This window comes from Sorex fumeus, unplaced genomic scaffold, assembly GCF_029834395.1.
Source record: "Sorex fumeus unplaced genomic scaffold, SorFum_2.1 ptg000169l, whole genome shotgun sequence".
Lineage (NCBI taxonomy): Eukaryota > Metazoa > Chordata > Mammalia > Eulipotyphla > Soricidae > Sorex > Sorex fumeus.
The window spans coordinates 2225651-2247455 of record NW_026606226.1 but is presented as its reverse complement, the minus strand read 5'-3'; the positions used below and the strand labels follow the sequence as shown (position 1 = coordinate 2247455).

Genomic DNA, 21805 nt, shown 5'->3' with positions numbered 1-21805 from the left:
TCAGGGCCAACTCCTGGCTCTGTGCTCGGAGATCAGTTCTGGCAGTGCTTGAGAGACCATATGGGGCGCCGGGGATCAAACTTAGGTCTGCCGTGTGCCAGGCAGGGGCCCTCCCTGCTGTTACTCTCTCCAGCCCCTTATTTGCCATTTTTTTAAAAAATTCTGATTTGCAATAGTTCCCCATTCAATTCCTCGCATGGGGAATCTCTTGCTGGTTTTAGGCACTGAAGACATTTACCCTGTTGACTGTTAATGCTGTCAAGCTACCAAACGCCATGTACTGTGCGCTGGAGAATTAGAGTGAGCAAATCCATCCTTGTCCCAGAGTCATTCTCCCAATTTTGTTTAGGTCTTCAGTGACTTTGGGAACTGTCTCTAGTGCACTGTGAGGTAGAACTTCCGCTTTATTTCTGTCCCTACAGTGAGTCTGTTTTCTGAGACCACTAGCCACTAAGTTCATCACACGACATGCGCCTAAGCACAAATGTCCCCTCTTAAGTCCCGGCTGGCATTAGTCTTCTTTCCCGAGAGGCAGGATCCATCACTGGGGCAGTTTTCAGATTCGTGGAAAATCCAACTATCGCCCACTGAGATCCCAGCGGATCCGTGACCCTAAAGCTGGCACATTAGCCTGAGATCTTGCTCCCACACGGAATACCCAGTTAAGGAAACGAGTTAGAAAAAATAAACGTGTTTTATTACAAAAGGAAAACCCTGACCAAGAACAGACCCAGGACACGAAGGGGCCGGTGCGTCCCCTGGAGGCCAGCGAGTGCCAGTGCCTGGGCAGAGCCTGGACCCAAACAGGTGTGCGATTCTTCTGTGGGCAAACTGGCACTCCACAAGTGGCCAGGACATGCTGACTCCGATTATGACCCGAGACACAGTTACTGCTGGACAACGGGCCGTCCTACGTCCACCGCCACGATCCATCGTCACTCCCACGGCCTCCAGACAGTTACATATCCTCAACACTCCACTTATAGGCCATCTCCTCAATCGCCTTCTTGCTGGCAAGCCTGGCAAAGCGCTTCTGTTCGAATCCGTTGGACCTGCAATCAAGAGACACACTCATAAGGGGCAGCCCGGGCCGGGCGCTTGCTTATGAGGACAGCAGAGGGCACAGGGTGGTGGTGAGTGAGGAGGGAAGGCAGGCGGTACGGCAACACTTGAAGCACGAGAGGCAGAAGCAACGGCACAGGTCAAGTGTGGCACCCTCTTGCCATCCCTGCTCAGATCCTTCCAGCTGCTCACACACCGGGCCCTCTCTCAGGGTCCGACCCCTTGTGGAGGGGAACTACCTCTTATACTTCGGCCTCTTCATTACACATTCAGTGAATTCCGATTTTACAACGGGCACTGAATCATAAAGATGAGTTAGGCGCTTCATGAGGAACACAATCCTTCGAAGCTGACGGACTCGGACAAATGGAGGAGATGGACATTTACGCAAACAGTGCTGGGCAGAGGACCAGGAATGTGGCCTGACTGTACACATGCCTTGTCCAGGTGAGGGCCTGTGCTTGAAGCGCCCTCACTCCCCAGATGCACTGCCCTATGGTTGGTTCCTTGTGGACTCCAAGTACTGCCAAGAGTGGTCCCAGGACTACCCAGTGTACCAAAACAAGAGAATCAATTATTCTGTCAATTCAATGAAACAATCTGATTCTGTTAATTCAATTAAAAGGCACAAGTTCTGGTGGAAATAAGCACTAGATAGGAAATGAAATGGGGTGTGAGGGGGGGAGTTAGTCTATGGGGAGATGGGCAAGAATGTTCAAGAAAAGCATGGAGGAGGTGGTCCCTGCACTCATCCTGAAGGCTGGGAAGAACAGCAAGCACTGAGGGTCTTCCAAGGGCAGAGGTTTGAGAACAGGAACCAGCCTGGTGCGTGCAGGGACCCATAGGCAAATGGAGGAGAGAGAAAAATAAATGGGGGGGAGGGGCAGGGAGGGAGGAGGGAGAGAGAGGGAGGTGGGGGAGAGAGAGAGAGAGAGAGAGAGAGAGAGAGAGAGAGAGAGAGAGAGAGAATGGAAAAAAGTAGCCAACAATCCTCTTTTACTGGGGGCCAAAGAGTTGTAATGAGGTAAGGCCTTGCACTTGGCTGAACTTGGTTCAGTCCCCAGCAGGGCATACAGTCCCCCAAATACTGAGAGGAGTGGTCCCTTAGCACATAAACAAACAGAAAACCAAATTCTTCCTAAATGGAAAACAGTAACAAATCCAGGAGCTCAACACACAGAGAGAAGGATAAATACAAATAAAACCATTTCTATATATATCAGAGTCAAGCTGCTAAAAACCAAAGCCAAGAAGGAAGCAATGAAAGCTGCCAGGAAGAGCCAGGAATCCCGCTGTGTGCGTCCTGAGAGGGGCACGGAGACAGGGAGCAGGTGGGCAGTTTTGGGTGGTTTCTCATCATGAACGGCAGAGACCACAACGCGGCACTTTCCACAGGGCTTCGTGTCGATTAGGTCTCCAGAAAGGACAGCAAGAAGGTCTCTGGCTTCATTAAGGTCGTGTCAGTGTCGATTTTCTGACTGTGTCCTAGGGTCACGGAGGACACGGCAGGGTGCAAGCAGAGGATACGCCGTCTGATACGCCGTCCTGCCTGCTCAGCTCCTGGCCACTTACATAACACTGACATCTTTCAAAAGTAAAGGTGGACGCCAGAGAGACCGTACAGCAGGTAGGGCACGTGCCTCATCTGGATCCGACCTGGGTTTGAGCCCTGGCATCCCACATGGAGTCTCCAAGCCTGCTAGGAGTGATCCCTGAGCACAGAGACATGACTAAGACCTGAGCATCACAGGGTGTGACCCAAAGCAAAAGATGAATAAAAGCGAGGGTCTGAGAGATAGTAGAGTGGGAAGGGGGCTGGCCTTACTTACACACACAATCTTGCCAAGTACAATCCCTAGCCCCCTTATGGTACTCTGAACCTATCAGGAGTGATCCCTGAGTGCAAAGCCACAGTCCTGAGCACTGCTGGGGTGTGCCACCCCCCACCCCCCAAAAAAAACTCCAAAAAAACAACAACAAATGCTGAAGGTCTGAGAAAGTCAGCTGTGCTCAATGGCTGAGTGCAGGGAGCCAAGGTTCACTCCCCCAGGGCGTATGTCCTCTGGGCACCACCAGAGGAAGCCCCGATTATGACCTATCCCGAGCACCTGAGTGTGGCCTCAAAACAATAAAAACTGTCTTTTCAGTGAAAATAAAAAATGTACACCTATACGCAGCCTTATTCACAATCTCTGAAAATAAGATAAATAATAAATGACTTAAAATATCCTCCAACTGGGAGATTATGGTACAGCTATACAATGGAATATTTGGTGATAAAAAGAAAAAAGTAAACTTATGTTGTTGTTTTGAAAGTGATTAACGGAGAAACACGGATGAATTTTAAATGCACTATACAAGTGCTACAAGTCAGACTTGAGGCTTCATACCGTGTAATTCCATCCATGCAACATTCCAGAAAGAGGAAAGTTATAGGATGAAAATTAGCTCAGTAGTTAAAGGGGTCTGGCGGAGGGGAGGAAACTGGTGACAGGGACACTTTCTGGGTGCTGAAAGAAGAGGAGGGTGGTAGGCAAGGGATACAGCCCTCACAGAACATACACCATAAAGAGTCAACTCAGTCAACTCGAATATAAATAAACTGTCACTGTCCTCCCGTTGTTCATCAATTTGCTCGAGTGGCAGTAACGTCTCCATTGTGAGACTTGTTGTTACTGTGTTTGGCATATCGAATACATCACGGGTAGCTTGCCAGGCTTTGCGGTGCGAGCGAGATACTCTCGGTAGCTTGCCGGGCTCACTGAGAGGGGCGGAGGAATCGAACTCCGGTCGACTGTGTAGGCCATGTGCAAGGCAAACGCTCTACCAGCTGTGCTATCGCTCCAGCCCTCGCAACACGGGAAACCTCACCCGGCCCAGACACGGACAGGACTGACAGACTGATAGCTCTTTCTCGATTCCGTGGGTGGTGGTACATGGCCGTTCTTAGTTGGTGGAGCGATTGGTCTGGTTAATTCCGATAACGAACAAGATTCTGGCATGCTAACTAGTTACGCGACCCCTGAGTGGTCGGCGTCCCCCAACTTCTTAGAGGGACAAGTGGCGTTCAGCCACCCAAGATTGAGCAATGACAGGTCTGTGATGCCCTCAGGTGTCTGGGGCTGCACGCGCGCACAGGTAAACTGAAAGCAGCAAAATCCCCCAGGAGATGTGTAAACACAAAAGGGGGGGGGCAGCGGCACTCTCTCTCTCCCGCCGCCCGCGTTCGGTAGTCGCGGGCCACTTCCCCCACCACGGGGAGGTCGCTGGCAATGGGCAGGCGAAGGAGGGAAACGAGGGCCAGGCCGGTTGGTGTCAGTTGCAGTTTATTTCATTCCCATCTCTATTCTCTGATTCTCCTCCTGCTTCTTCCTCCCCCATGCTACTTCATCCTCTTTCTGGAACCCACCTCATTCTCCTTCCTCCTCTCATTCTCCCTCTGGCCCTGGAATCAGGATCCCCCAGCCCACTCTTACAGTCTATTTAAATCCCAAAGCATGAGGGGTTGGGGCTTACACAAAGGTGGTCACAATCAATAGGACCAAAGTTCTTTCCCTTTGTTTTTGCTGGTAGAAACACTGTATTCATTTGTGAGAAATGCTGTTTTAAGGCAAGTGTCACATGTACAAAACAGGAAGAGACGAGCGAGCGGTATTTACAATAGCACATTAGCAAAGGGTACAGGGAGACACCTCTTCAGACCCGCGTCTGTGCCAGTCGCATCCCTCTCAGGGGATGGGCTGAAAAGCGGGGAGAGCCGGCCACCTCCTCTCTCCTTTGCTTGCCTCTCAGGGGAAGGGGGCTAGATCGAAGGACAGATGCAGACTGTGAGGAACCAACCTGACTCATAGATGTCAGCAAGACAGTAACCTAACGCAAAGAACTGACCTTGAGGTAATGCTGGGAAATGATCTTCTGGCTAGAACAGAAGGTCCTAGGACGGATAAAAGGAACTACAGGGAAACGCCAAGCTCTGGTTGGTGACTGTGTTCATCACTCGAAGGTGAGGAGAATGGATGGTCTCTGTGGTTGTCAGGGTCTCCGTGCGGAGAGAAACTAAAGTGAAAGAAGGAGGAAAGGTCCCACAAGACCAGCCAGTGTTGAATGCATCAGGCGTCTGGAACACATGTCCGTGGAGGGGTGAATCCATGTTTATATATGTCTGTGTGCGGAAGTGATTTCCATGGGACATGGGACGCCCAAAAGCTCTCCCAAGAGCCAGAGGATGGAATGATCGGGCAATATGCCACTGCATTGGAGCCCAAAGTATGAAAGACACATATCTATGCTGTTTCAGCAGCTGACGGGACAAACGAGAAAACGACAAATGTGCTTTAAGGGAAAAGTCAATATACCCCCACCCCCCATCCAAACACACAGGACTCCTTTTGGGTATGTGCTAAACTCAGCAAACTGATCCAGAGAAGAGGCCAGCAGAGGCAAAAAAAAAAAAAAAAAAAAACCCTCCAACAACAGGGAACCGGGCAACTCTCACTATGACTGAAACAGGGACATCAGGATGACCGTGAGAAGGTATCAAGAACCCTCAACTTGAAGCACGAGAAGGCTTTGCCACTACTGGGGCAAACTTTCCCAGAAGCCACAGCCTCAGTCTAACCGTGGAAATACCACACAGACCTGACCCGACCCGAGGAACACTCACAATATTCCTGACCATACTTCAAGGACTTGTCAAGGATGGCTGGAATTAACCACAAGTGTGTGGGGGGTGGAGGGTAGGTAAGATAGAGAAGGGATCAGTGTGACAGGAATATCTAGGAATGATCATGCTGGGCAGAACTGAGGGTTGAAAGTAGGCAAAGGGCAAACTGGATAATCCTTCAGTATCTGTACCAAAACCACCATACCAAAAAGGGGAGGGGGGGAGCGAGAGAGAGAGAGAGAGAGAGAGAGAGAGAGAGAGAGAGAGAGAGAGAGAGCCTGCCTGCCACAGAGGCAGCTTAGTGGGGGGAGGGGGGTGATGGGAGGGAACCTGGGGACACTGGTGGTGGGATGGGTACTGGAACACTGACTGAAATCTGCACATGAATAGCTTTGTAAGGTTCTATCTCACAGTGATTCAATAAAAAAATTTTAGAAAACTGTCAAGGTTACATAGGAAAAAACAAAGATCAAAAAGTTGTCACAGATCAGAAAACATAAATGGGAGAACTAGAGAAATCCAAATGAAATTTGACCATAGGCATTATCAAATTGGTTTCTTAGGGTTTTTGCTTGAACATACTGGATACTGTAATAAATGGTAATGAAAATGAATGAGTATACAGGAATTCTTTACACTACCTATGCAGATTTTCCACAGATGCAAAACCAGCAAAAAATTGTCCCAAATAGCTGCATAACGCACATTATCTTCTGGCACAAATGAATTAGTCACCATGGTTAAACCAGAGCTAGGCGGAAAGACACAACTAAACTGCAAAGATCAAACGATTACAGAGTCTATTCTCTGACAAAATTAAAATGGAAGTCAATAAGAAAACTGAAGGTCTAAATTCTTGGGATTAAAAACAATGCACCCTAAGTATATCATAAACCAAAAAAAAAAAAAATTAAAATGCTTCGAACATTCTCCACCCCTGAGAAGAACTCTGAGCAAACGAGGCAGAGCCAAGAGTTTCTTGGAGCAGGGGTACGTGTAACAGTCTACACAGCAGAACCCATGGCAAGCATCTTTGAAGCCCAGACGTCTCCCCAACCCCACAAGGCACCACCAGGCCCAAGCACCCTATTTTGGGCCGAAGAACTGCTCAGAATGCCCAAAGCCTGCAGTGTGACCCTACTGAAAAAAAAGATTCAGGGCCAGAGAGATGAGAGAGAGAATACAGGGGTTATGCTTGACTTGCACATGGCTGGTCAGATCATTCTCGGTATCATGGACAGGCCCTCAGCACCGCCAGAAGTGAGCTCTGAGGGCAGAGCCAGCATTTAAATCCTGAGTACCACTGCCTGGTGTGGCTCACCCCAAAGAAAGAAGAAAAAAATCCCCCCACCCCCAAATTAAGCTTTCAACAACAATTAGAATTTTGAAAAACACACATCCGCTACCATGCACTCTTGCACCCCATTATTTAAAGATTTTGGCCAGCAGATCAAAGATACAGCATGAAGACACCGGGGGAGAGACAGCACAGGGGCTACGGCATGTGGCTTGCACGTGGCGATCTCTGTTCGATCCCCCGGAGCCCTGAGCACCACCCGGTGTGGCCGCAGAGACCCTGATCCCTTCTGGAGCGGCATGGGAGCCTGGGCACGGCGGGACCAGTGCACTGCACCCGAGTCCTTCTATGAACTGAGGTTGGGCTGGCTGAGACTCTGCAGGAGGGGCCCTCAGACCGAGCACGCTGGGGCAGTCCCCAGAGAAACACTGTGTCGACTAAGGAAAGCCTGGAAAAGGCGGCAAACCAGTATTTCCAAAATGAGCAGTGCGTGAAATCTTGAGCCTGACAAAGATCCATTTAGAGTCAGGTGTGTGGAAAATTAGTTTTTTTTTTTTTTAAGTGCCAGGGATCGAACACCAGGGGCCAAGGGGCTGCAGGTCAGGACAGCACGAAGAGTGCTGGCCTTGCATGTGGCCAACCCAGGTTTCACTCCTGACACCGAAGATGGTCCCCCGAGTGACCCCTCAACAGACGGCCAGGAGTACGCCCGGGCACCGCTGGATGTGACCCCAAGCCCAAACCAGACCAAACCAGACCAAAATGACGGCTATACATAGGACTGGGGGATCAATTCAAAGCGCTGGAGCACATGCTTCACGCTCAGAAGGCTCGGGCTGGATCTGGCCCTGCATGATCCCCCAAGCACTGCCACGAGTGACCCCAGAGCTCTAAGCTAGGCGTCCCCAAGTGCTGCAAGCTGTGCCCTCCCCAAAAAATATGTATTTGAAAATTATATTCATAGCTATTATTTTAAATTACTTAATGAACATTTTTTTAACATCTCAGTTTAATTTCTGATACGTAAGTATTAACAGCTAAAACAACATACGTCAAGTTTTCTGAGATCTTCATTTTTTTTTTTTTTGCTTTTTGGTTCACACCCAGAGATGCACAGGGGTCACTCCTGGCTCTGCACTCAGGAATTTACTTCTGGTCGTGCTTAGCGGACCATATGGGATGCTGGGAATCAAACCTGGGTCAGTCGCGTGCAAGGCAAATGCCCTACCCACTGTACTATGGCTCCAGTCCCGTGATCCTCATTTTTAAGAGAGCTAAGGTGTCCTGACGTCAAAATGTTTGAGAATCAATGTGCTCATGACTAGAATGATGTCCCGGGACAGGCAGACTCTGCCGCACAGACGAAATGGCTGACCCTGCTGGAAAGAGCTCACCCAGACGACAGACAGGCAGCGAGAGAAGCGAGGGCAGAGCGCAGGGTGAGGCCAAAGGCATCGAGGAGGAGGCCGCACGGTCATGGAAGGGTACACACAGAGAAGGCTCCTATCCCCCATCACTCAGCTCCTCTAAACCCCAGAGATTATCACCATCATCATGAGGGTGAGCATAGAACACCCTAACGGACCTCTAAATGCCAGCAAAGGAATACACCTCACGAAACTAACGCACATCAAAAAAAAATTTTCCCCTATGTGGCCAATGCCCAAACAAACAGCGTCCTAGCTGAACCACCAGTGTCCTGTCCAGAACTTTGAACGCCATGAAAGGAAGCAGAGGCAGCGTCCCGAGCGTGGGAATGACAGCCGAGAGCCTGAGGACTGAGGACAGAAATGAGCAAACCGCGGGTCACTGAGCTCATGACAAGAGCAGGAACTGAATGACACAGCGTGTGGCGTGACATCAGGATCAGCAGGGGAGGGGGAGACGGCAGGATCAGGGAGACAGAAATGCAGGGGACACGTGGGCTCACCTGTCCACGCCGTCCCAGCGATATCCAGGCCAGATATTGAATCTGTTGGGGGGCGGTGCCGGACCGTTGTAGCGGGGCCTCGCTAAGGGGAGAAGGAAAAGCAGTTACCTCGACCTTCGCTCAGCCTGCAGCGGGGGACCCCAGGCAGCGACCTCTCCCGTTGAGTCCAATCTAAACGCAGTAGAGCACGTAGGACATAGGCTGGACATAAAAAGGTAGCAGAAGCCCTCTGCGCGGAGCGGAGCAGCGTCACCCGAATGACGCACTCTCTTCGGGGAAGTCCCCTCCACCTCGACGGCGCCCAGGCAGCTCACCTTTCTTACTCTTGTTTTCCTTGGCCTTATTCTTCTTGATGAAGTTGGCCATGGGGTCGCCCTCTCTCTCCTGTTCTCTCAGCATCCGGTCCAGATCTTCGTCATCAATGTAGCGGGCCAGAGGCTTCTGCATCTCCTTCATGGCGTCCTCCACATTCTGTTGCTGCTGCCGGCTCTGGACCAGCCTGGGCAGAAGAAACCAGGAGCGTTTGCTCTAGCCCCAAGTCTCCCCTCACGCTGTGGGGGACCACGATGCTCCATGCAGACTCTGCTCACTAGCACAGGCCCAAAATGGACAAGGACAGCCTGGAACAGCAACGGAGGTGTGGAGTGGGCCCCACCTGACGGGGACACCAGGCTCCCGCAAAGAGCCCAGAGCACCGCCTAGCTGGTCAGAAGAGGAAAGAGCACTTCGTCCCGGGCCCGCAACCTGCCCTTCCTCCCAGCCGCTCCCCCTCCCGGCTGTCCTCCCTCTTGGCCTACAGCCTGCCTTCCCGCCCCGGGAGCCCTCTTACCCTTTCCCCCACTGGGCATATAGCTCGTCTCTCTCTGAGTCCTTCTCTGCCTTTTTCCTTTGCTCTAAACGTTCCATCTTCAAATTTCTCTTACGACCAGATTTATCTCGAAATACAGTTTCAGCATGTTGGAATTCAGCTGCAGAGAGGAAAAAATATTTTATTTTGATCCAGGTGGTTTCAGTCCCTGACCCCATAAGGTTCCCTCAAGCATCGCTGAGGGCAGTGCCAGAAGCACTCGGCAATCTGGGGTGACCCAGCTAACCCCCAGGTCCACAGGTAGCATCCTTGGGGGCCTTGCACTGAACCACCAGCTTGGCTGGTGGAGAATCACTGGGGGCAGCACAGGGCTTCCGCGGGGGAGCCTGCCTCCAAAATCGAATCAATCAAACGCTGAGTATCAGAATCAGAAATACTCTAACTGCTGAAATCCACTGTTTGGGGTTTTGATATGGGTAACAACCTCTGTGGCCAGATCACAGTTCGTCCCAACCAATATCTAAGCTGAGGAGCCTGAAAACTCGTATTTTTTCAAGATGGAAAAGACCCAGTGAAAAGTAAATAATCAGGGACCAGAGAGATAATACAGTGGACGGGGCGCTTGCCTTGCATGTGGCCGACCCAGGTTTGAACTCTGGCACCCCATTATGGTCCCTGAGCCCCACCGGGAGAGATCCCTAAGCACAGAGCCAGCAGCAAGCCCTGAGCATCGCAGGATGTGGCCCAAAAGCCACAACAAAAAATGTTCGAGTTGTTCATAAAACTAGAGCTGAGATCTGATAGAAAAGTCTGAACACTAAGGTCCGGGCCAGAGAGATGACTCAAATGGCTGAGGCACGTGCTTTGCAGACAGGAGACCCGGGTGCGACTAGCACCTCATGGATCCCCAAGCCCCAAGCCAGGAATGGCCCTCAAGCAGTGCTGGGTGTGGCCCCCAAACAACAACATAACAAAAGCAGGCATAAGGAACAATCAGCTATGTTGTCACAGTAACAGTAAGCCACACGCGTCTCAACCACAACCGTCTCTAACTTTCCCCGGTTTACCTTCAAGTGCCACAGTCTCTTGGTCCCGTTTCCTGAGCTCCTGCTGTTCCTGCTGTATGTCTGTTAACACCAGCCCCGTTTTAGCTCCAGAATACATGTGTGCAGCCTGGGCAGTGGAGAAGGGAGCATGCAGCATTAATGAGACAACAGGCCGTGTGGGGATACACAGGGAGGGGTTGTCATTGCTGTCTGATCACCCGCAACAGCCAAACCCAGGACTCTGACTTTGTATTCTCACCATTGCCCCCGGAGTCACAACACAGGAAAGAAAACGGCTCAATTCCACGGTTTGGGAGGAAACAGAAGCCCAAACCCACACAACCCTAGGAGGCAGTTCGGCATCTGTGTTGCTGAATTCTCAGCATATAGAGCACATGTATGAAGACTCACACTCAAGGCGCCGGGTCAGGGACCAGTGCTGAGCGCTCAGAATGCAGACACACACAATGACCAGAGGGTACACTGAGGAACAGACACAAGCAGGACTCACAATCTTCCATCGTGCACGTATTTCGGGGTAATGACAAAAAAAAAAAAGGCCAAGTGAAACCGTTCCTTACACTCTACTCTGTCAGGCAAACAAACCAACTCACAAAGAGAAGATACAGTAGACTCTGATTTTCCTTAGGCCAGCTCAGTTGAAATGGGCCATGGACTAAAGAGGGATGTAAAACTGAGGAGTTGTGAGTGAGACACAGACCTCACTCGTTCCCCCAAAGAGAAGAACCCCAGGTCGCAGGCTGGCGACAGGCTCGTCCACGCTGCATGGGCTAGTAGGGGGTTACATCCAGGACTCCCTGGGGAGACTATAAGAATCAAACGTGCACACCACAGGCCTGATGGTTCTGCTTGTTTTGTTTTGTTTCCAGGGCCTTCCCGGTGGTGATGCAGGGCCTAATCCTGGATCTGTGCTCAGGGATCGCTGTTGGTGTTGAGGGGAATCAGATGCAGTTGGCCACCTGGAAGGCAAGCACTTAAACCCCTCCCCCAATGAACTCTCCAGCCTTGAAGTAGAATTGGAGGAGACCCAAGCAGAAGTCACTGAGGAAATCTGGAATTTGCTACTGCACCTGGTCTGGGGTAGAGCCGACTCTGCTTTCAGCAAGGAGGAGAAGACTCTAAAAGGTCTTTGGAACTAGAGTTACTAGCATGGGCATCAGCGTCACCACCCCCTCCGAGGGCTCAGGGAGTCACAGGCAGGGCCCTACCTTCTTTCCCCGAGGCTGACTCCTTCGGGGTGGAGACAGATCTGAATCAGAAGAGTTGGCCCTCCGCTTCCTCCTGGGCGGGGAGAGGTCGGAGTCGGAGCTGGCCCTCTGCTTCCTCCTTGGTGGGGAGAGGTCGGAGTCGGAGCTCTGTGGCCGGGGTCGGTTCCGTGGAGGAGACAGATCGGAATCGGAATTCCGGCGCCCTGGGCTTGGTTTACGCGCTGGAGGAGGAAGACAAATCAGAGGAGTTCCTAACGTCCCACCGGAGACACTGAGTTTCCCAGGCACAGAGCTTGGATGGATTCCTGGGGCTCAGGGGAAAGCCCGGAAACCCAAGACTACAATCTCTGAGCTTTGGGGGAAGACTGTTTCCTCCCGTGAAGAAGGATTGCTGATTTAAATATGGGGGACAGAGGGGAAGAGCAACATCCGAGATGACTCTGAAAGTCGGTAGCAGGAAGGATGGAGGAACACAGAGAAGGAGCACGGCCGAGGGCAGGGCAGCTACTCGGAACCAGACTGCCTCGGGGGAAACACAAGGGGAGATTTGTCAAAACCAACAGAACTGTATGACGCAGGAAACGCTCGTGTGACCATACAGGACACGTGCATCACACAGTAACCCAAGACAGGAATAGCTTATGAAAGCAAGCACTGCCCCTGAGGACTGGGAAAAAAGGGGGCGAGGTGGCAGAAACTCAATTTTCTGCAGTTTTCCTGTGAACATTCTAAAACTGTTCTTAAAACAGAAACTTATTTTTTAAAAAGGAGTTGAACAAAGCTGATAGGGAGAAAAAGCATGACATTAAAAATAAAATGAAATACAACAAGTTAATGATCTCTTAATATCTCTTAATAGAGGCTTGATGGCTCCAAGATGAGATACAATTTTCACACTTTCCTCTAAGGAAATCTTTTTGAATCACTTTGAGTCAATTATTTATAACAAGCAATACAAAATAAATTAGCATCTGCTTTGAGGTCGATTAGCACAGCGGGTAGGGCGTCTGCCTTGCACGCGGCCAACATGGCCGACCCGAGTTCGATTCCTCCGCCCCTCTCGGAGAGCCCGGCAAGCTACCGAGAGTATTCGATATGCCGGACACAGTAACAACAAAGTCTCCAATGGAGACGTTACTGGGCCCGCTCGAGCAAATCAATGAACAACGGGAGGGCCTTTACCTTTACCTTTTTACACTAGGTAAGGGCTGGAGCCATAGCACAACGGTAGGGCGTTTGCCTTGCACGCAGCCAACATGGCCGACCCGAGTTCGATTCCTCCGCCCCTCTCGGAGAGCCTGGCAAGCTACCGAGAGTATTCGATATGCCAGACACAGTAACAACAAAGTCTCCAATGGTGACGTTACTGGGCCCGCTCGAGCAAAACGATGATCAACGGGAGGGCCTTTTGAGGTAGGTTTGGGTGGTGGCGGGAAAACTCAAAATAATGGTGGTGGTAAAGTGTTGAATAGTGGTGGGACTAGTGTTGAAATACTAAATGTGAACAAGCCTTTGAAAATATAATTAAGGGGCTGGTGCGATAGCACAGCAGGTAGGGCATTTGCCTTGCACACGGCTGACCCAGGTTCAATTCCCAGCATCCCATATGGTCCCCCGAGCACTGCCAAGAGTAATTCCTGAGTGCAGAGCCAGGAGTAACCCCTGTGCATTGCCGGGTGTGACCCAAAAACAGAAAGAAAGTCACTAGGCAAAGAGAGTAGTTGGGGTTCCGGTGCTAAGTCCCTGTCACTGTCTGATGTGACCCTACGTCCTGCCACACTTATCCCCACAGAGAACAGGTCACACCACCTGCATGCAGACCTGGGGGGAGGGGCCCAACTAAAGCTATACAGAATAGATTTGGATGTCCTTGGGCCAAATTCAAGGTATTCTAATTTTAAAATTAAAAGTTTAAAAAAAAATCTAAAGAAATACAAACTGAAAGTCCCAGGGCCGGAATGATAGTACAGCAGTTAGGGTGCTTGCCTTGCATGCAGCTGACCAGAGTTCCAATTCCTGGCATCTCATATGGTCCCCGATGCCCCACCAGGCGTCAGCCCTGGACAGAGACAGAAGGAAGTCCTGAACATGCTGGACATGCCCCCCCACACCAAATATATGTATTTATTTGTATTAAAATCACTCCTAGAGATAAAAAAAATGGACCCACTTTTTCTTTTTTCTTTTTTCTAAATATCTGGCAGTGCCCAGGATTTGCTCCTGGCTCTGAGCTCAGGAATCGTTCCTGGTGGGGAGACCAGATAGGGAGACCAAGTCGTTGCCTGCAAACCTGCTGTGCTGTATCCAGCCCCACATTTGTAAACATTTTAAAGCTTCTGTAACAGACACACAGCTCTCTCATATGAGGGGGAGAAAATACAAAGGGCCTATTAGAACCTGCACTGTCCTCCCGTTGTTCATCGATTTGCTTGAGCGGGCCCAGTAACGTCTCCATTTTGAGACTTGTCGTTACTGTGTTTGGCATATCAAATACGTCAAATACGTCAAATCTGCCAGGCTCTGCCGTGTGGGCGAGGTACTCTCGGTAGCTTGCCGGGCTCTCCGAGAGGGGTGGAGGAATTGAACCCGGCTCGGCCGGGCTGGCTGTGCGCAAGGCAAATGCCCTACACTATGAATTTCTAACTCTCACCACCTCCCTACTGCTTCTGCAATCTCTCCACTCCCTTCTTATGATCACAAGCATCTGAAACACGTGGAGGGTCAAAGGCAAGGACCTGAAGAGCCACGTCCTTCTGAGGCTGACGCTCCCCTTTCGAGCCAAGCTGCTCACCTGTATAGTGGGTCTTGGCTTGCTTTTTCCGGGGCGGGGACAGGTCTGCGTTGGAGTCGTGCTTGCTAGAGGTTCTTTCTGGGGCTCGGGTGCTCTTGGCTTTGGTCAATGAATGAGGGGCACTTGTGTCCAGGTCCCGGGAGTCAGGGTGAGCTCTCCTGTGCTGGGCTGTATTCGAGTAGCCACGAGTCCTTCCTGACAGGGATGTTTCAGGGGGGCTGGGACGCGTCTTCCTAGGAGGGGACAGATCTGGTGTGGAACGACGGGTCCTCCGAGGAGATACACCTGAAGGATGATGAGGCTTCCGGCGGGGAGAAGAATCCGGGGTGTCATGACGGGCCCTCCTGGGGGGAGAAGGGTCCGGGGTGTCGTGACGGGCCCTCCTGGGGGGAGAAGGGTCCGGGGTATTGGTACGGGTCCTCCGGGGGGGAGACGGATCTGGCGTGTCGTGACGGGTCCTCCGGGGAGAAGGGTCTGGCGTGTCATGACGGGCCCTCCGAGGGGGAGAAGGATCCGGTGTGTCGTGACGGGCCCTCCGGGGGGGAGAAGGGTCCGGCGTGTCGTGACGGGCCCTCCGGGGCGGAGAAGGATCCGGCGTGTCGTGACGGACCCTCTGGGGGGGAGAAGGGTCCGGGGTGTCGTGGAGGCTCTTCTTAGAAGAGGAACCCGGGGTCTCGTCCTGGGAGTGTCTTTCTGAGAACAGCTCTTCCTTCTGGCCTTAAACCAAACAGCAGAGTCAGGTTCCTACCAATGCACTGTTCGCCCCCAGCTCCCAGTGCTTCCCACAATGTCCCAGTAGCACCCGTCCCCCAAAACTAATCGGAGGGGCCAGAGAAACAATCCAGTGAGCAGGGCATGTGCCTTGCATGCGGCAGACCCAGGGCCGATCCCACGCACCCTGAGCGATTCCTGAGCACAGAGTCAGGAGCAATCCCTGAGCACCCGTAGGTAAGCTCCCTCCAGCCCAGAAAAGGTGGGTGAAGGGTCCGGGGTATCCCACGAGAGTCACCAGACTTTGAAGAACAGGCTTGGCTCCCCAGAAAAGGAGAAACTACCCTGAAAATCCAGTTTTATATCTGCAAGAATGAAAATGGGAGTGAAACGCTCGCACACATGCCCCCTGGCCACACAGAGCCCCCAGCAGGATGGTGACCCTACTGTGACCAGGATGTAGGAAAGGGGAAATGATGGTTACGCCTCAAGTAATGATCTAACAAAGAGAACTAGAGAGACAGAACAGGAGGGAAGGTGCTTGCCCGTCCTTAATGGTTCTGCTACCAGCACCACCAAGAATGATCCCTGGGCACTGAGCAAGGAGTAAGTATTCCCTTGAGCATCGTGGTTGTGGCCCCAAAACCAAAACCAAACAAATACAAGAAAATGTATTAAGAACAGCATTTAGCAGGTGAGAGAGACAGTACAGCAGGCAGGGCTTTTGCCTTGCCCACGGCCGACCTGGGTTCAATCCCCCGCACTCCATATGGTCCCCTGAGCCCACCAGGAGTGATCCCTGAGCAGAGCCCGGAGGAAGCCCTCTAGACCACTGCCAGGTGTGACTCCCCTGCCCCCCCCCAAAAAAACCCAACAAAAATAAAAGGAGACTAGCATTGGGAAAACAGTGATTAACAAGGAGTAGCAGACCACAAAAAAGCAAATGACTATTCGCCACTCAACAACTCAAGAATATTTAAGAATGGAACCTCCCCATGCTGGGCACAGGGAATCTCAGTAAGACACACGGGGCTCTGGTCACAGATGACAAAGTGCCCTTAATCCAAATCTCAAAACCTCAAAATACGCCTTAAGTAGGAACTTAATTGGCCAAGGGAGAAGAGCCACTGCCGAAGGCTTCAAGCCTGTTCTTCAAAATCTGGTGACTGCCCACTAAAAGTCCAGCCTATGTCCTCCATGCTCTACTGCAGGCCAGGGAGGAGCAGGCACTGAGAGGCCCCACAAGCCACTGCCTAGCCTGGAACCCCAACACCAGAACGCAAGAGAAAGTGATCACTGGCCCTAGGCTTGCAATCTCCAGGCGTTATTACCTCTGAAGAAGGCCTGAATTCTTTCCTGGGGAATCAATGACACGCCCAAGTAAGCTAGGCCCCGCTCTCAGAGAAGAGACGAGAAGAGAAACGCAGGCCCCCTGGACAAGACAGCCGCCGCCGCTCACCTCCCAGAAGCTTCCACTTGGCACTGGAGCGGAAGACTTCCATCTGCTTGACCTCTTCCGGCCGCTCGTCCACAAATTCAGCCACCTGGGGGAGTTGAGCACATGTGCTGAGGGCTCCACAGGATGCAATCAAGGAGAATCACGGTCCCGGCCCGTGATCCCGGCCCGTTCCCCTTCCTGCTCTCCACGGCAGACCAAATGTCGTGCAGAAACGGGCAGTGGCCTGAGCCATGTTTGCTCCAAGAACACCTGAGAGCTGCTGAGGTGGTTTCACTGAAGGTCGTTCTCGGCTAATCCGACTCCCTTCAGCAGGCACTTGTACGGCCAGCCTTTGCAGCCACCTGCCAGGCTCGCCACTGGCCCTTGAAGCCAAGCTAAACCCTCTCTCCCCTGACTTTTGTGCAATCGAGCAGAGCACCCTGCCTGACACTGACCCAGGGCTTCGGGCACTTTAGGAAATCTTCGGACTGGAAGAAGCCGGAGCAGCAGAATTTCTGAACACAGCCAAAAGGCGCTACTATTTCAAACAATTAAACCCTTGGGGCTTTTTAATTAATTGGTAACAATAAAATTGCTCTGAAATAAAAATATTTTTTAATTTTATTATCATAAATATAATTGATTCAGGAAGTATCATACAAATGTTGAGACCCCCCCCCCCCAAAAAAGTTACCGTGATGTACACAGAATTAAGAGAATCTTTAGGGGATAAAACCACATTTCATATCACCCAAACTCTCAAGCAAACCTTGACGCTTCCCTATGGTACCCCCGAGAGATGATCCTTCATTCAGTTTGCCCCTTGATGGGAACCCTAATTCACTCTCAGTTACAGGGCGGGCCATGTAGGAAGTTACAGGGGCACTATGAGAAAGTTCTCGATTTTGTTGTTACTGTAGTTACTGTGTCTGGCATATCAAATACTCTCAGTAGCTTGCCGGGCTCTCTGAGAGGGGCGGAGGAATCGAACTTGGGTCGGCCATGTTGGCCGCTTGTAAGGCGAACGCCCTACCGCTGTGCTATCACTCCAGTTCTCGATTTTACTGGACCCAAAACTACTTTCCCTGACCCAGTCCCAACCTCTGCTCTAACTAATCCCCTTTCCACAGGACAGACTTCCTTTTACTATTTTGGTGTCACTCAAGGGGCACTCCCAAGCAGAGCTGGACAATCATGTGGTGCCAGAGATCAAACCCAGGGCTCCAACCCAGGGCTCCTGCGCTCCTTCATAACAAACACATATTCCAGTGGGAACGATAGGCAGGGCGCTTGCTTTGCACATAGCAAACTGGGGTTCGATCGGCACCCCAAAGGGTCCCCCGAGCCCCAGCAGGAGCGAGCCCTGAGCAAAGAGCCAGGATTCATCCTCGAGCACAGCCAGGTATGGCCCAAAAACCAAACACAAAACAGAGATAAGAAGCTTGCTGGTATATGGCTGACCCCAAGTATTCACTCCCCAGGCCTGCAGTATGGTTCCCCCAAGCAACACCAGGAGTGATCCGTGCACAAAGCCAGGAGTAAGGCCTGAGCACTGCAGGTATGGTCCAAAAAAGAAGAAAAAGGAAGGGGGGGGGGGGCAGAAATAAATAAAGAACAAACCCAGTAATCTGAAAAAAAAATAACAAAGTGAAATAAATCATAAAGGTGACAGGAGTATTCCACAAGAGAAGTTCAGGAATCCATATAGAAGAATCCAAATAAAATCCACTGACAGAAAGCCTCTCTGCAGGAATCCTCCAGACAGTCCGTGAGCAAGAAGGACCTACAGCCCCCGAGGGAGGCTGGGAACAAGGGCCTTAGCTAATCCCAAGGAAAGAAACCCGCCAGTCCAAGGACTCGAAGGTAATTACGAACCAGTGGGGTTGAATCTGAAGGTGATCATGCGAGCCAGGAATCTTTAAAGGAACACTTGAAAAATCAGAGAGAGAACAAAGCTAAACCTGAGCACTGTTTTTAAAGGCGATGCCAGCCCATGGGAGCGGGATCCATTCTGGGCATGGCTCTGCGCTGAGGCCGAGGCCTCCCACCTCTCTGACTAGCTCCTCTCTTCAGGCTGACAGGACACTCCAGAAACAAAGAGAGGTGTCTGTTTGAGGCAACACTCGGTGACTCAGGGCTTACTCCTGGCTCTTCACTCTGGACCGCTCCTAGCGGGGCTCAGGGAACCATAAAGGAGCCTGGGATCACACCTGAGTCAGCTGAGTGCAAGGCGAACCGGCCCACCTGCTGTGCTACAAAACATGGCTATTTTAAAATAACTCAGCGGCCCCCCTAAAATTCTCCCCTGCAGAGGTAGCTGAGTGCACGTCCCCGGTCACCAAAGACATATACCACAGGCAAATCTCCATCGTCTTCCTCTTCTTCCTTCTCCAGTTTCGTGGCGGAAATTGATGACCAGCTCACATCGTCATCCACGATCCGCATCCTAGATGTGAAATATCAGATTAAGAAGGGAAACTCATTCTCAGATGAACACACGAAAGGGTTTTAGGAGAGCACAACATGAGACAACATAATACCAATCAACCTCATCTTGACCTGCGTGGACTTCATCCTGACGCCCCCACCCCTTCCCTGTGATCTTGTGGTACCTGGGATTACCCAAATTCCTTTCACTCTTAGAGTTCATTGCACAGAACCGTCTCGAACCTGCCCAACTCTTCTCCCTCTTGGCTGGGAAACCCGGACCCATTCTGCGGGTCCTCACAGGGGACTATCACATATACATATCATTTCCTGCCCCACTACACATTCTTGGAATAGTTTACTTGCATCTGTCACAGAATTTCCCTTGTGAATCAATTCACTGTGTCATTATTTGGCCATCCCCACTAAGTGACAAGCTTCATCAGGAGGACCCTGCCTCTCCCAGCCGTGCTGAATCCTCAGCACCGGCAATCGCTGTCCTGGGAAGCATCCAGTAAATGCTGGCAAAGATAAACAACGGGGAAGTCCAAATGACAAGGACTGCCACAAGGCCGAGTTAGCGGACGAAGTCTCTAATCACAACTACAACTCTGAAAATACTCAAGCTCAGTGCAGAGATAAATTGCCATGCCCAAGGTCACACAGCCTACAAGGTGGCACAACAAGGAAAGAATCCAAAGCGGACCTGTGATGCCCCTGAGTACGTTCACTACCTGGACTACCCCTCCAAGACCCCATCAGTGAGAGGAGCAGGGAGAGAGAGAGCAAGACTAAGGTAAGAAAGAACCAAATGTGGGGCCAGAGGGATGTGTAGCACAGCAGGGAAGGGGCTTGCCTTGCCCGGGATGGCCTTGGGTTAGTTCCCCTGCATCCCTGAGGGTCCCGGGGGTGTGCTCCCTGAGCGCAGGGCCAGGAGTTAGCCCTGCGCAGCGCCGGGTAGGGTGCCAACACCAAAAAAAAGAAAGACTCAAACTACAAACTGGATCAGACTAATAAGACGTGGGCTCTAACTGACAGTTCTTTGGGACGATGTGGCTTGGTGGCGTTCAAGCATCCTGGGGCCACCTCAAAGCACACCCAAAACCCGGGTGGCCTTGAAGAACCGAAACGCCACCGCGGTCGTGCAACTTGGCCGCGCGCGGGCAAGGAGACTCCCAAGACGGTGCTCGGGGAGCTTGGGTTGGGAAGGGTCTTCCCTTGCCGCTCTTCATCATTCCTGCACCCTGCTGTGCAGACAGCCCGCCTGCTCCCGCGCGGTTCCTGGGTCCAAAGTTCTCTTTCTCGGGGCGGGGGGAGGGGGTGAGGGGTCGCCCGTCACTTGCATTCATTCATCCCGGGGCACAGTAACCGCCTGGCCCGGGCGGAGTCCCGGCGTCCCAAGGAGTCCAAGAGCCGGTTCCGGCGGTCCTGGGAGGTGGGGTCAGCGCCGCTGGCCCGGACCTCCGGCCCGTCTCGGCGCCCCGCAGCCCCCCGCGGCATCCCGAGGGGGCAGGGAGCGGCCCTAGGGGGATCCGGGCACCTCGGGGCGCGCGGGGAGGGGCCCCGTCCCCAGGTCAGCGGAAGGCGGCGGGCAGCAGGCCGCGCGGGCCGGCCCGACGGACACTGGGCGGCCCCGGGGCCCTCGAGGAGCCCCCGAGACACGCCCCCGCCCCCCAGCCGGCTCCCCACCCCCACCCCCACCCCCAGCCCGCGGCCCCGCCCGGCCCGGGCCCCGCTCGCGCGCCCACCGCTCACCCCTTGCCGCTGGCGCCGACGGGCTTCGGCCGCTTCTTGCGGCGCTTGCGGCCGGCCTCGGGCCCCCCATGGGCGCCGGCCTCCGGCCCGGACAGGTACCGCTTCAGGTACTCGGCCTTGGAGAGCGGCGGAGCCGCCGCCATGGCAGCGGCGCGGGCGGGCGGGGAGACGGCGCGGCGCCCGGGCCAAACTTCCCAGCGCGAACGCCCGGCGGCGGCGGGCCGGAAGTGGCCGCGGCGACGGGCCGGAAGTGGCGGCGCGTGCGCGTGCGCAGCCGTCAAGGCTCCCTCCTCCTGGGCACGTCTGTGATTTCCCCCCCACGCACCCACCCACCCCTCGCCCCTCCGCCGCTGTCCTGCGCTGTCCCGGCCATCTCGCGACAACCACGACCCCAAACTGAGGTCCTGCCCCTGGGCAGCTTCAGAAACCGTCATGTGGCGATCCAGGGCTTAGGCCTGGAGCTGTCCCTTGGGTCAGTGAACAAAGTGGGCACAGTGATGACACCTAACTCAGAAGTTGTGAGATTTATAAGCAATACCTATTAAAAAGAAGTGCTTTGAACGGCATCTGGCACATATGCTTGTTAGGATAAAGTATGTATCTGGTACATGTTTATTAGAATAAGAATGTAGGGGGCAACGGGTGAGA

At 52.5% G+C, this 21805-nt stretch overlaps 1 protein-coding gene across 2 annotated transcripts; it reads right to left on the bottom strand.

The window, feature by feature from the left end:
• Positions 1-722: 722 nt before the first annotated feature.
• Positions 723-21347, bottom strand: BUD13 (BUD13 homolog). 2 transcript variants are annotated; one of them, XM_056107610.1, is made up of 10 exons: positions 21158-21347; positions 19328-19421; positions 16997-17081; positions 14827-15543; positions 12036-12256; positions 10828-10933; positions 9782-9920; positions 9267-9451; positions 8953-9034; positions 723-1052 (listed from the first exon to the last, which is right to left on the bottom strand). In XM_056107610.1, exons 1-10 carry the CDS (start codon positions 21298-21300, stop codon positions 959-961), a joined length of 1866 nt encoding a protein of 621 aa, XP_055963585.1. In that variant the 5' UTR covers positions 21301-21347; the 3' UTR covers positions 723-958. The 2 variants fall into 2 exon arrangements, with proteins under 2 accessions (XP_055963585.1, XP_055963586.1); XM_056107611.1 differs by having other exon boundaries at positions 14827-15538; positions 21158-21298.
• Between the last annotated feature and the right edge of the window lie 458 nt (positions 21348-21805).